At 43.4% G+C, this 15,548-nt stretch overlaps 1 protein-coding gene across 1 annotated transcript in view; it reads left to right on the top strand.

Annotated features, from left to right (window-relative positions):
* Nucleotides 1–5,218: 5,218 nt before the first annotated feature.
* The window catches only part of ALDH8A1 (aldehyde dehydrogenase 8 family member A1), a 30,698-nt gene continuing 20,368 nt past the window's right edge, over nucleotides 5,219–15,548 (top strand). Inside the window, exons 1-4 of the mRNA XM_066590953.1 lie at nucleotides 5,219–5,366; nucleotides 10,544–10,691; nucleotides 14,171–14,326; nucleotides 14,407–14,556. Of these exons, the coding sequence (XP_066447050.1) occupies nucleotides 5,229–5,366; nucleotides 10,544–10,691; nucleotides 14,171–14,326; nucleotides 14,407–14,556 (592 nt within the window). The 5' untranslated portion in view covers nucleotides 5,219–5,228. The remainder of the gene's footprint in view (nucleotides 5,367–10,543; nucleotides 10,692–14,170; nucleotides 14,327–14,406; nucleotides 14,557–15,548) is intronic.

The following is a 15,548-nucleotide window of genomic DNA, read 5'->3' as shown; positions in this document are numbered from 1 at the left end:
GATATACCTGTGGATTTACGCCACAGGAGTACCGCGATAAAAACAACAAAGTGCCTGCTGGTGATCACCTATTTTCATGGTCTCTATTAATGCTATGTTAATTGAGACCTCCTGTTGCGTAAATCCGTGGTAAATAGAACATGCCGCAATTTATTTCCCGCTGTGGAAATCTGCGGTAGAAAACCAAAGGTGGACATTGAAGATGGAAAGCTATTGCTTTATATGGGACTTTGCCGCAGCGGAATTTACACGCGTTTTCCCGCAGCATTGCGATTCCGTCCGTGGGCATTGGGCTTATTGTAGCACTCCAGTGTTGGTGAAAACAAGCAAAGGCCCACATAGTCTACTAGATCAAAAATTGCACCAAGAAAGACAGCAGTTGTGCTGCTTGTTTTAGGCTGCTTTCACACAGGCTACAAAATTGCGCGATTTTGTAGCGATACGACAGCACCACAAAATGCCACTTAAAATACCATCCGCGTCTAACTACGGATGGTCAATGCTTTCCTGAAGGATGCGGATTTGCGGGGTTTTTTTACGCGCGGATGTGCTAAATCTAACTTCCCCGTGGACATGAGGCCAAAGGCTTCTTCCGCACAGGTGATTTCCTCATGCAACTTTCTTGAAATGTGAGACTGCGAGAAATTAAATGTTTGCAAAGCCCATTCTTTCCTATGGATTTTTCCACACATGCGATGTTTTGTAGCCTGCGAGGTAACAACATATTTTTTTTTTTTTTTGTAGTCTGCGATTTTCTAGCTTCACCTAGCAGCCACCAGCGACACGCTTGCTATGCTATTGCGAAAAAACTATAAAATAGCATGAGAAAATCAGGACCACAAATGATGCTAATATTTTTGCAATAAAGTCAGCAAACGCATAGCAGCGACAGTGATGTGATTTTCTCGTATGCAAATCGCTATCGCCCGTCCGGAAGAGTCGTAAAAGCAATGTCATAAATTCTGTAGGTGAACAGTAGTCACGTTTCGCTCTACAAGACAGCAGGTGTGCTGCTAGTTCTACAAGCAATGTCATGAAGTTTGCAGATTCTAGCAGGGGACAGGACAGTTGAGCACCGGCCTTCTGTAGAGCTACAGCTATTGCTTGTGCTTTGGACATTTTTATTTTGGGAGAAGAAAAGCAGCAGCATCTTGAGGGCAGAGGGTGGTCCTTGTGGAATCATGAAGGCTGGAGCTCTGTATTTCCATACTGACATATTTTTCATTTAGAGGAGGAGGAAACATGGAGGAAGCACCTTGAGGGCACAGTGTAGTCTTTGATATGTACCTATACTCCGTCATATGTGAGTAAAAATTGACAGCATGTTAAGTAGACGCATAGCTAAGGGTTCAAAGGCTGACCTGGGTGCAAAACTTCAGCTCGTGGCCCCCCACATCGCAGTTGATCATTGCTGGCCGTGGTCTGCTCGAAGCTTTATGCAGCATCACTGAGTCTCTTAGGTGGCCCACCAGAGCGACGCTAACAACCAGGGATCTTACTAAAGTCCGAAGAGATTAGGAACTTTAGCTCCAAAATTCATCCATCACCCTGTCCCCACGTGGGTGTGTAAAAAAAAAAAAAAAATCCTATCTATCGTGTCTATCGTGAACGTGTGATTTTTATCCATGAATGCGAGCCATTTTTCAGGCGAAAATATCTTGTATCGCATCTGTGAAGTTCTGATCTTCTTGCGTGAGTTTCACGTGCAATAGAATATCGGAAGTGTTTCCCACGTATATGAATGGGAAACCTCGCATCGCACTCGCTTGCACATCACATGGCATGCAATGCAATAAAGGTGCCATTAAAATCAATGGGCAATGTGTTCCAAGAAACACAATAAGATACAGCATGCCATCACTGGTGTATGACTCCATTCAAAAGAATGGGGTTCATATTCGCGTTTCTCAACACACAAAACTCGTGCAAGTTTACACAGAGAGCGAGTCTCTCACTGGTTGCTATGTTTGGGCTCACTGAAACTGAATGACTACTGTGTAATTTATTGCTCAATACCTTTTTGGGGCCTGTGTGTACACAAAACTATCACTGAATATCACTTATTTGATCGATTTTGGACGATAGTTATCCTGTGTAAAGCTGCCCTTCACTCCAGTGAACATGTGACATCTCCCTGATTGGTGACATGCGTTGTTATTTATTATTTTCCGGATCAGTATCCAGCTCAAAGTTGTCCCTCGAGACCCCAAACATACAGCTTGCAGTTATCTCACCTGTTCCCATATTAAAACCATACAGCCTGCAGTTAATCTGCACATGTACCCATATGTATTCCATACAGCCTGCACTCATGTCACCTATACCTAAACCATAGAGCCTGCAGTCATCTGTACACATACCTAAACTGTAAACCTGCAGTCATGTGTACCTATACCCATACCTAATCCATACAGCCTGCAGTCATCTGTACCTGTACCCATATCTATTCCCTACAGCCAGCAGTCATCTGCACCCGTACAGATACCTAAACCATGTAGCCTGTAATCATCTCTACCCATATCTTAACCATACAGCCTGCAGTCATGTGCACCTGTACCTATACCTAAACAATATAGCCTGCAGTCATCTGTACCCATAGCTATAGCATACAGACCATAGTCATCTGCTCCTGTACCTATACCGTACAGCCTGCAGTCATCTGTATCCATACCTAAACCGTACAGCCTGCAGTCATCTGCACCCGTACCTAAACCATACAGCCTGCAGTCATCTGCACCCATACCTAAACCATACAGCCTGCAGCCATCTGCACCTGTACCCATACCTAAACCATACAGCCTGCAGCCATCTGCACCTGTACCCATACCTAAACCATACAGCCTGCAGTCATCTGCACCTGTACCCATGGCTAAACCATACCTAAACCGTACAGCCTGCAGTCATCTGCACCCGTATCTAAACCATACAGCCTGCAGTTATCTGCACCCGTATCTAAACCATACAGCCTGCAGCCATCTGCACCTGTACCCATACCTAAACCATATTGCCTGCAGTCATCTGTACCCATACCTTAACCATATTGCCTGCACTCATCTGTACACATACCTAAACCATATAGACTGCAGTCATCTGTACCCATAGCTAAAGCATACAGCCCGTAGTCATCTACTCCTGTACCCATATCTAAACTGCACAGTCTGCAGTCATCTGTCCCAATACCTAAACCATACAGCCTGCAGTCAACTGCTCCTGTACTCAAACCAAACCATGCAGCCTGCAGGCATCTGCACCTAACCCATACCTAAACCATACAGCCTGCAGGTATCTGCACCAAACCCATACCTAAACAATATATCCTGCAGTCATCTGTACCTGTACCCATACCTAAACCATACAATCTGCAGTCATCTGTACCTGTACCCATACCTAAATCATACAGCCTGCAGTCGTGTATTTATAGCTGCATAATACATTTAGCTAGCCACCTGGCATAAACTTGTTAAACATGATTTATTACCTGGACTGCATGAAAATTTGTTTGTAGCTCATTAGCCCAGCATCACATGGACCTAAACGCAATTGTGCACACCAAAGTTCAACTTTTTTTTGTGCTATGGACAAGGCTTTTTTATGTGCATTTCTGCCTATGTTACCCCTATTTACACAAACAGATGATCACTAATCAGCCCATTAGTAGCTAATTAGCCTCATTTGGATGTATTTAGAGAACAGCGGGTGGTCTGTTCTGTAAATTCATCACTATTGTTCACCAGCAGGACAGCTGCTGAAAGAATGTTATCAGCGCTGCCCTGGAGAACTCAGCGTGTGGTTCCTCTTATCAGGGGCAACAGAGTTTAAGCTGAGCTGAACACATTTACAAGCAACGATTATTGCTCAAAAGATGGCTTTTGAGTGTTATTTGTTGTGTGTAAAAGGGCCTTTACAGTAGTTTTACTTGCACATGGGACATAAACACACACCTATTGAAATGGCTAATTCGTTTAATGAGTTCTAGATGTATCCCTTTTCTTTCTTATACAGGAGATGTAGAACTCATACTGTGCTGTTTAGGATATTTAAGCTATGATGACTCTCCCTGCCTCTACATGTTAGATCGAGTATTCCATCCTCTTCCATCTCATCTTCATAGTCTTTCTCCTCACATTGAACATCGGGAGCCTACACCTCCGTTTCTGCATCCCCCTGAGTACACGTTGGCTGTCCAGGGCTGACCACCTGCACTGACTCACCCTCATCTTCATCTTCGGAGGGAAAAAATGGTTGGGCATCAGTGCATTCAACATCTTGGTCTTCTTCCTGGTGGAAATTATACTAAAGCCCCTTTTACACAGGCCAATATCATGCTTGCTAGATTGAGATTTGCATGATAATTGTGCAGTGTGAACGCATGGAGTGAAAGACCGATCGACAATAATTCGCTGATCGGATCTTTTATGCAGACCATAAGATCATTGTTGGTCTGCCGCTGCATTGTTTGGTTTAAACAGTCAGTTCATCTATGAATGATGGTCTGATTACTGTGAATGGAGGTGGACGGGTTGGAATGATCTCCGGGCTTCTCCGTCTTCATTCACTGAACGAATGTCTACCTGTGTAAAGGAGTGATTATTGCTGGGACAGCCGTCCCATGTAACAGTGGCTTAAACCAGCATTGGTCTTAGGGCTCCTGCAGACGAGCGTAGGCATAGATATGCTCATGATAATGTGACATATTTGGCTGTGAAGGGAGTGCTATCGCGGGCTATTGTGCGTGTATTGGCGCTTTTTACTATACCTTTCTCTGCTGCGGTGACCGTTCACAGTCCTAATTAGTACCCAGTGTTATCAATTTTCCCAATTTTATCGATTTATCGAGTTTGGGTGCGCATTTGTTCACTCCTATAAACTCCTATGGGGCCTTTGGTGTGCAAATGGGCACAAAAATAGAGCATGGTGCGTTTCTTTTCCACACAAGTGAAAACTTAAAAAGAAAACGTGAGGATGAATCCATTGAAATCAATGCATTCTATTCATTACGTCTGCCCGCGCAAATATGCCCGTGTGAGGCCACCCTTAGTAGATTTTCCCCATAGACCGTTACGTATTTTTCACTCACATTAGACCTGGAATAGGTGAAAGTGCAGCTTCTACCTCCTAGCTGTATATTTGCAGAGTGGGGAGGAGTTTATCCTAGTGAACTTCACAGTCCAAATTCCAGAGAAGTTTGTCTGAAAGCCCGTCACAGAATACAGCTCTTTCCTGCTAATATGGAGACCAAAAAGGCTTTCCTGCAGCTGCAAAATTACATTGGAGGACAATTTGTCCCAAATAAATCTTACATCAATTCCTATGATCCTTCTACAGGGGACGTCTACTGCCAAGTGCCCGATAGTGACAATGAGGAGGTGAGCAGACGGACTGCAGTAATCTTGTTGATGCGTTTTAGGGCTCATTCACGCATTCCGCATTCCATGCATATTATTTACATGTGTAATACGGAGAGATGGAACGCCATTTATTTGCATTGGAGTATTCAGACAAGCAGTTATGATTTTGATTTTCAAACACGTACATACACATGTCCTGTTATGGTCCTTATTACAGAGCAAAATAGGCCATCAACCCCTTAAGGACACGGCCTATTTTGGGCTTAAGGACGCAACGATTTTTGATAGATTCTCATCTCCATTTTTCAAAAGCCATAACGTTTTTATTTTTCCGTCGACATGACCGTATAAGGGCTTGTTTTTTGCGTGGCAAACTGCAGTTTTTGATCGTGCCATTTATGGGAACATAGACTATATTGTAAAACTTTTATTTTGTTTTTATGATCACTGGTAGAGAAAACACATAAATTCTGCCATAGATTTTTTTGTTTTTTAAAGCGTTAATTAGGCAGCAAAAATGACACTTCATTTTTTTCTGCAGGTTGGTACGACTACAACGATATCAAAATTCTTATTTTTTTTATGTTTTTCCACTTTTTTGCAATAAAACCCCTTTTTTTGGAAATTTTTTTTCTTTTCTGAATCTCTGCATTTAAAGTCCTATAACTTTTTTATTTTTCCATGGACGGAGCTCTGTGAGGGCTTATTGTTTGTGAAACGAGCTGTAGTTTTTATATTGGGGTACATACGGCTTTTTTGATCATTTTAATTGCGTTTTTTGGGAGGCAAAATGTTAAAAATTAGCATTTTGCCTCAGTTTTTTTGTGTTTTTTTCAATGCTTTTTGCTGTGCAGGATAAAAAGCATGTTCGATTTATTGTACGGGTCTTTATAGACACAACGATACCAAATATGTGGGATTTTATATATTTATTTTTATGCTAATATGAGAAAAAGCACATAAAAGAGGTGTTTTTACATTTTTTTTAACATTTTTATTTTTTGTACATTATTTTTATCTTTTTTTGCGCACAATTTGTGTCCCTCTGGGGGACTTGCATTATACCACTGATGATTGCTAAGATATGGCTTTGCAGGACTTCTCTCCTGCAATGCCTTATCGCTTTTTACAGCAATCATAGGCAATGGTAATACAGGACGCCTGTAGGTGGCATCCTGTTACCGTGGCAACCAGTCGGGCTCTCTGCGATTACATGGCGAGAGCCCGATGACATCACAGAGGGAGCACACTCTACATAGATCACGACAGGGAAGGGGTTAACAGTGGGGGTCGCTACTCCGATGCACCCCTGCTGTTGCAGCGGGAGGCCGGCTGCAGATAGCGTGAGATCTCTTCTGATTTCACGCTCTCCACATTACTTAAGTGTATGTCCAGTAGCGGGAAGTACCCTGCTGCCAGGATGTACCCTTATGTCCTGGAGTGGGAAGGTGTTAAAGTCAATTGGATCATGAAAATAGACAGTGATATGAGACTGAGAAACGCGGCCTGATATGAAGCTTGTCAATGTGTGTTTTATCCACGGATGTGAGGCTTTTTTTAATGCAAAAACGCCTCGCATCGCTTCTCTGAAATTGCGACCCTCAGCTGCTTATTTTACACACATCAGAGGATCGCAAGCGTTTCCCATCGATTTCAATGGGAAACATCATATCATACTCGCGGCACATCGCACGGCATGCAATGTGTTTGACTGTCTCACTAAAAACAATGGACGATGCGTTCCGAGGGAAGCAGAACAATAGAACATGCAGCAATTTTTTACCTTGTAGCATCGCTGTGAAGAAGCAAAATCGTTCATGTGTGTGACTCCAGAAGTTTATATTCGCGCAAGTTTATGCTCATGTGAATTTAGCCTAAATCAATGGTGTCTTTCTGAATTTTTTTGCTGTATTTGAAAAGTGCAATAAACACGCGTGCAAAAAAAGCACTATGCGAGGTAAACAGAGTTTTGGTCCATGAAAAACGCTGCGTATTTCATGGACCAAAACAGCGTATGTAGTCATTACTAGTTTTTGCTGTTAGGGCAGATTCAGATGATCGTGGTTTTCTCCTCTTATACGGCCGTGATCATCGCAGCCGAACAACAGGACAAAACGAAACCACTGATCTCTATGGGATTTCAGTGGTTTTGTTTTCACTAGTAGAGATGAGCGAGTATACTCGCTAAGGCACATTACTCGAGCGAGTAGTGCCTTAGCTGAGTATCTCCCTGCTCGTCTCTAAAGATTCGGGGGCCGGCGTGGGTGACCGGTGAGTTGCGGCGGTGAGCGGGGGGAGAGAGAGATCTCCCCTCCGTTCCTTCCCGCTCTCCCCCGCCCCCCGCCGGCCCCCGAATCTTTAGAGACGAGCGGGGAGATACTCGGCTAAGGCACTACTCGCTCGAGTAATGTGCCTTAGCGAGTATACTCGCTCATCTCTATTCACCACCTTTTTTCCCAGCCAGGAAAAGCTAATACCAGCCCTGTCTTTCCAGCGTGAAGTTAAACCATGTGCAGGAAAGATCAGGCAGCCCCTGTCTTCTTGCGGTAGTTTTCAAACTCCTGCATTCTGGTGAAGGGATTCTCCCCGTTCAGATGCAACTACACTCCATGCCGCCAAACATAGTTGTGCCTACGGCAGTAGGAATAAGTCCTCATAGTGCCTTTTTTGCCTTGTCCATAAGGCCTATTTCACACGCGCGACAGCGATATTGGCGTGTGAAATCATTCTGATATCGCAGCTTTGTACACACAATTTTGTAGCGTCAGTGATGCTTTTTCTCGTGAAAAAATCTCGCATTGTGTCGCTGCTATCCACGATTTTCTTGCAAAGAAGTTAATAAGACTTTCTAATGTTTAAATTGCATCACACGAAAATCGCAAATTTGTGCTATGCGATAAACAAGGAGGCTCCATAGAGAAACATGCACTAGAAAACATTGCGAATTGCAGCAGTATAGCAATTCTACAGGACTGTACAGACACCACTGATATCAGTCCATGCCGTATATGTCTGATAGAGGCCTGTGACGGATGTCGTGCAGTGACTTCCGTCACCTATAGACTTCCATATTAAAAAATATACATAGACTAAGCAGTATGCAAGGTTTTTTGCGGTACTAAGAATCTCTGTACGATTAAAGAAGAGTTATGCTAATGAACACCAGTTAGACAACTAAATGGGGTATATGAATACATTAACGTATATTTCGTAGCAATTATAGGTGCCTACTAGAGATGAGCGAGCATACTCGCTAAGGGCAATTGCTCGATCGAGCATTGCCCTTAGCAAGTACCTGCCCACTCAGGAGCAAAGATTCGGGTGTCGGCGGCGGGCAGGGAGCGGCAGGGGAGAGCAGGGAGGAACGGAAGGGAGATCTCTCTTTCCCTCTCTCCCCCCCGCTCCCACCTGCTCATGGCCGCAACTTACCTGTCACCCGCACCAGCAGCCGAACCTTTTCTTCCGAGCGGGGAGATACTCACTAAGGACAATGCTCGATCGAGTAATTGTCATTAGCGAGTATGCTCGCTCATCTCTAGTGCCTACGTTAAATGTACAGTAGAGCTCAAATGCTGTTTGCTTTAAGCACAACTTAAAAAGAATCTATCACCATGAAAAACCTCACTAAACTGCTGTAATGATGGGATAGCTGAAGATTCCAAGGATGTAATGCTTACCTTTGAACCCACTGTCCCTCCCCGGCGGTAAGCCTGCAAATGGCCCATGCTATTCATTGTAAGGCATCTCCAGGAATCCCAAGCTCTGACAAAAAGTACAGCAGGATTCTTAGATGCTTCATTAGTAGAGAGGAGCGAGCGTACTCGGAAAAGCACTACTCGCTCAAGTAATTTGCTTTATTCGAGTATCGCTGTGCTCGTCCCTGAAGATTCGGGTGCCGGCATGGAGCGGGGAGCTGCAGGGGAGAGCGGGGAGGAACGGAGGGGAGATCTTTCTCTTCCGCCCGCTCTCCCCTGCTCCCCGCTGCGACTCACCTGTCAGCCGCAGCGGCACCCGAATCTTCAGGGACGAGCACAGCGATACTTGGATAAAGCAAATTACTCGAGCGAGTAGTGCTTTTCCGAGTACGCTCGCTCATCTCTATTCATTAGCATACAGAACACGAGTCTTTTGGACGCTGAAGGTAAGTTTACAAGTAGTGGTAATGCTGTGGATTTTCCGAGTGGATGTGTACAAGTAAAATCTGCAGCAGATTACAGTGCCAGGCCTGTGGATTTTAGCAAAACCCATCCATACTGTGTATGAGAAAACAACAGCGTGTCAATTTCAGTTGCAGATCGTTCATGGATTTGTTATGGATTTTCCTTATTAACTTCAACAGAGTAGTGAAAATCCAGAATAACATCTGCAAACAACCCTGTTCCTGTGGATTACCTCTAAATTTGGAGGAAATCCACAAGTGGGAACTTCAAGGCCATTGATTTTTTTGTGTGCTTTTTCTGCATAATCCCCTGAAAAATCTCCCCAGACCTACAATTTGCACAAAAAGCCACATAATTGGGAGTGATTTTGTTTTGCAGATTTCCCTATAAATTGAGGATTTGTTGCAGGAACTTTGTGTGACAATGAGTTCAAAGATAATTACATTGCTGAAATCTGTGTCTCTTCCGGTTATCCACAAATTATAGTAGTTCAGGGCCGGGTATCATGGTAACAGATTACCTGTAAAGGACCTTTCACACTGGACGGAGTATTCAAGCTACATGGTTTCCATCCCAGAATTCTGCACCATTGACCTCTATGGGGACTTTGGGTGCGTAAATTTGCCGGAAAATAGAGCATGCTACAGTTTTTTGCGCAACTGAAATGCAGGAAATACACGTATGTGAATGAACCCCAATAGTAACGGCATATTGTACGATGTCAAGCAATAAACTTGTACATGCTCGTCTTCTGGGAACTGGAGGATATGCCTGTTCTGTTCCACACATTGTGGTTGGATGTCATTTCTGATTAACTGTTATTACAGACTGCCTTCTCACAGCTAGAAATAATTCTGGTCACCAATGTGGATATAAAAAATGTTCCCATGATCGCGAATTTAAAAAGGTTTCTCTAGGACTATAACATGGATGTCCTACCTAACATAGGATTTTAGAAAATGGGCGAGTAAATTAATAATCTCTGCCAACAATGCATGGCTAGTGTGTCGTAAACAACTGACTTTTCCTCAACAGGTTGGGGCTGCAGTCAGTGCTGCCAGAGCTGCATTCCCCATCTGGTCTTCTTGGAGCCCTGAGAACAGATCCAGAGTCATGAACAATCTAGCAGACATTATTGAAATCCACTTGGAGGAGTTTGCCATAGCAGAATCTAAAGACCAAGGTGATAGTGGACTTAAGTATTGTCTAGATCTCCAGCTTTAATAATCTTTGCCAATCTGCAGTCATCGAAAGCCTCTAATTTCAATGTACTGTATGATAAATATGGTGCTAGACACTATGTCCAAGTTTTCAGCACTGCTCGATGCTACCATGGAAATGTTGAAGCATATTGATACTAAGTTTTACATCCTATCCTGACCATAAGGCCTGTCCAGGAAAAGATGAAATTGCTTAGTCCAGTAGGGCATTGGGCCAGCACTAGTACATGCAGCGGTCACTTGTGTCACACGGGAGACAATGGCAGGAAGTCAATCTGGTACAGTCATTTGTTACCACATTGACATTCAGCATATGTGATTTGTACGCCCACAGCAGTGGTGACTTTATCCAAGTGCGAAGTTCCCCTTTAGGGGGAGAAACATCTAAGTAAGTAAGGCAGTGGATTTAGCACTACTGAGCCTACACTCAATGAAAGAAATGCTGCACGTTTCAGCCGTCACATAAGGTGAAAAAACCGCTTCATTTGCAAGCACTTGTAAAGGTGATGGAGAAATGGGTCACAAATGAGTCACAAAACAGCTTTTATGCCTGCAAAATCCCAAACAGGGAAAGTTAGCTTGCATGCTAAAGGAAATGAGTTTGCATAAAATGTAAGATGGTTTGCACTAAATCTACTTAAAATTAAATGTGCATGGGTATTTCCTAAAGAAGCAGTCTACACGCCTCTGCCTGTACTGTAGTTCAACCATTTCCTCTCAGAGATACCTGCACCAAACATATAAAGTGCTTTTCTGTTCTTCACCCATATATGAAAACATGAAGTTCTGGGTAGCCACATTTCCCAGAAATCACATGGTAAAAACCGTCAAACAGTTCTCAAAAATGTCAATCGACAACAAACATTGTCCAGGTATTGTACTTTACGAGTTGTTACTGGTTAGAAGAATAAAACGCTCAATATGCTTTTTAAAAAGAAGATCTGCAGCAGCTGAGGTGATTAATATGGCACCCTGCAGAACCTGGTTCACAGAACGTTTAATGCACAGCTGCTAATATGAGAAGTAGTACATGTCAGTCAGTAAGGCCAGATTCACATGAGCGTATGCGTATTTGTGTGCGCATTTGCACTGTGTTTTTGCGCAATAGACTTGCATTTTTGTGCGTGCAACAGTGGTTTTTTTAAAGTATTTTTGTACAAGCAATGAAATGGCCAATTAGTTTAATGAGTTCAAGATGTGTCCTTTCCCTGCGCAAATGCTCAGGAAAATAGAGCGTGCTGCTTTTTTTTGCACCACTGAATTGCGCACGCCAAAAACGTGCATATAAACAATCCATTGAAATGATTGGGGCTATTTTCTTAAATCAATTTTTATTAGAAATTTTTGCAATACAGTATGTGAACAGTCTACATCCACGCCACATAGAATGTACGAAGCCTAGTTTCATTCCAATATAGACAGGAAATGCATTCACAGTACAGAAACAAAGGTAAAATAGTCGGCTTGGATATACGCAGCGGTCATTGCAAACTGAAAAAAACTGATTAAGAAACAAAGCAAAGTAAAAACAAAAAATAAAAAAATAACAGGGAATGGAGTGGAAAGGGGAGAGACCAGGGAGGGGGGAGAGGGAAGGGGAAATGTAGGATTAGGTGGGGGAGTGGGGACATCGTCTCAATGAGTAAAAACGTGCAAGAGCCTCAAACTACGCCAAGGACTCCAGATCTGAAGGAATTTACCATGGGAGTTCTTATTCCAACTGGATAATTCTTTAAGATTAAAGATCATGTCGACCTTCTCCTTCCATTGTGCCAGAGAGGGCGGTACATCAGGTTGCCTGTGTAAAGGGATCAAGGCTTTGGCTGCATCAATAAGAAAAGCCATCAGCCCATCCTTAAGTGGATGAAACGTAGAGGTCGGCTTCCAAAGGAACACCACCTCGGGAGAGAGCAAAAAATTTGGCGTAATGTTCCCCAGAACCTTCTAAACTCCTCTCCAGAAGGGCGTCAGGATCGGGCTCCTCCACCATATGTGAAGATAAGATCCCTCCTCTCCAGCATCGGCTATGTGGTGTTAATTTACAAGCATAGAGCCACTGCGGTGTCTTGTACCACCTGACTAAAAGTTTATAATGTGATTCCTGAGCTAAAATGCATGGGGAGAGACCGAAAGAAGTACCCAATATTAATTTAGTATCCCTCTGTGACAGGGAGATACCGAATTCCTTCCCCCATGAAATAATAAAGGCAGGCTTGACTGTAACCTGAGGAGTAATAAAATGTTTGCGTAAAGAAGAAATTTTCCTCACATTGGGATTGGTTTCCCTCAATGCTCTTTCAAAAGGTGTCGAGGGTCTAGTAGATCTGAAAGTCTTAAGGAAATCTCCAATCACTGCGACCACCAAGGCTCGATGCAGAAAGGAGACGTTTTGAGACGGCAGTAGGGAGTGTAAAATCTCAGTCGGAGATAGGTAAGCTAAGACCTGTAAGCCTCCCATGTTGAATTGGGGCTATTTTCTGCTTATTACGTGCACAAATTTAAAATTCGCAAATATGTCCATGTGAATCCGGCCTAAGAGCTTGCTACTTATAAATAACATCCTACAAAAAGTGATCTACAACGAATTGCAAATTCAGAAAGGGATAAGCGGTGCCAATGTGGCATCACTCTTCCTTGTATAATTGTCAAGTTCTGACATCAAAATGTGATGATTATGCAAATACCATTTACAGAAATGACATATATGAAACAGAATGGTAGGATCTGATGTCAAAAACCCGTTTCTCAAAGATGTATTTCACAGGATACGCTATGAAAGTCTGATAGGTGCAGGTCTCACCTCTGGGACCATCACTTATCTCTAGTTCTGGTACTCACTGCCCCCCTATAGCACACTAAGCTACTCTGTTTCCAATAGTTCCTAAGTTACAGAAATATCACAGCTTGTGTTGCTGTAAGTCCCCACCACTCCGGGGCATCACATTCAGCTGGTCCGTGGGGGTCTAAACTAGAGACAGGTGCAGGTCCCAGAGGTGGAACCCGCATGCATCAGACTTGCATGATCCATGAACGTGTCACTTGGAAATACCCCTTTAAAGGGTAAAAAAACGTTAAGAAAAACAAAGATACATGTAAGACGTTTTGACTATTGCGGGTCTGGGCGCTGAGACCCCCACCAATCACTTAAACTAAATATCCATCCTCTGTGCTCTTCAGCTGTTATCGGAGAGCGGTCTACGGACTCATAGACTTTCTAATGAGCCAGTTTACTACTCCGAGGATAGCTAAAAAAAGCTGATGAGTGTCTCTGTCCATTCATTTTAGGCATTTCAGCACCAGGATCCCCACTGGTCAGAATCTTTGATGTATCACTATGACATGTCAAAAGTTTTTTTTTTTTTAAGCTTAATCCTACTGTACCTCAAATTCTGACATTTTCCTTAAACTTTATTAAAAATGAACTTATTTTCTCACTTTTCAGGTAAAACCATTACATTTGCACGTACTGTGGATATACCACGTTCTGTGTACAACTTCCGGTTCTTTGCCTCATCTATCCTGCATCACACCACAGAATGCACACAAATGGACCACCTGAATTGCATGAATTACACTGTGCGCACCCCCATTGGAGTCGGTAATATTCACAAGACGTAGGTTGGCTGGGTTCTCAATCACTTTATATTGGTCTTTTTTAATTATGTTTCTTTCTGTCAGCTGGACTCATCAGCCCGTGGAACCTACCTCTGTACTTGCTTACCTGGAAGATTGCCCCAGCTATAGCATGTGGAAACACAGTTGTGGCAAAGCCGAGTGAGATGACCTCAGTCACAGCATGGATGATGTGCAAATTTCTAAGTCAAGCAGGTATTAGTTTATGGAGAATTGTATCCTAACAAATGCAATTGTGGAAAGTGGTAGATCCCTGAAGGATAGAATGCTTAACTGGAAGCAAGGGTGAGCTCAGATTACAATATGGAAGTAGAACCTCTCCCGACAGTGACGATAACAATGCCCTACTCAGCTGTCGCACAGTGGCCAAAATAACGTACCGCGGTACACTTCACAGGAAGACCTGTATTGTCACGGGTGACGTCAGTACTCCAACCTGGACTCTCAGGATGGAATGCCGATGAAATAATTGAGACGAGTCCGGTAGCTAGTATAGTAATTCTGGGAGTACGCAGATTTACTAGGCTGGTATTTGTAACAGTTGAATACACAAACTTTCAATGCAGCACTTCGTGACGGTACAAGTAGATGCAGGAATATGCAGTGAATTGAATACGATGAATGACAATTGACTTCAATGCTCTCTTCTTTACTTTCTCTGAAGCTGACTTAAGACAATTCCCCACTAGTTTATCTAGCTGATGGATGAGTAAGATTTAAGCAGAGTATAGATGAAGTTGAGGGTAAGGTGGTTGCTAGACTAATTCTGGCTTTGAGTTCACCGGGTAGCTTTAGATTCACTGTTTTAGTGGAAGATCGACCTTGGATACTCTCTCCTCCTCTCTGCCGTGGAACACCAAGGGAACGGAAAGGGACCTCGCTAACCCTCAGGAAGACTTGTAAAGATGCTGCTTTCTCTCCTGTATGAACACCTTCTCCTTCTCCGACATGACTTGCTGCAGCCAACTCTCACACAACCTCTCTCCTCCAATGCCTAACTCCAACTTTCCACGCTCACTCTCTCTCTTCTCCCTTCTTTTTCTCTCAGTTCCCACACTTTTCTTCTCTCCTCCCACTCTGCATAGGGGCTCTCTGTGAATTCTATCCACCCTGGACTCTGCTCCATTCACTGTGAACTTGACAATTAGCCAATAAGCAACCAGCTAATGCCAGAACCAAGCTCCAGG

The sequence above is a fragment of the Eleutherodactylus coqui genome, chromosome 1, assembly GCF_035609145.1.
Source record: "Eleutherodactylus coqui strain aEleCoq1 chromosome 1, aEleCoq1.hap1, whole genome shotgun sequence".
NCBI lineage: Eukaryota > Metazoa > Chordata > Amphibia > Anura > Eleutherodactylidae > Eleutherodactylus > Eleutherodactylus coqui.
This window is presented reverse-complemented; position numbering and strand designations above follow the sequence as displayed.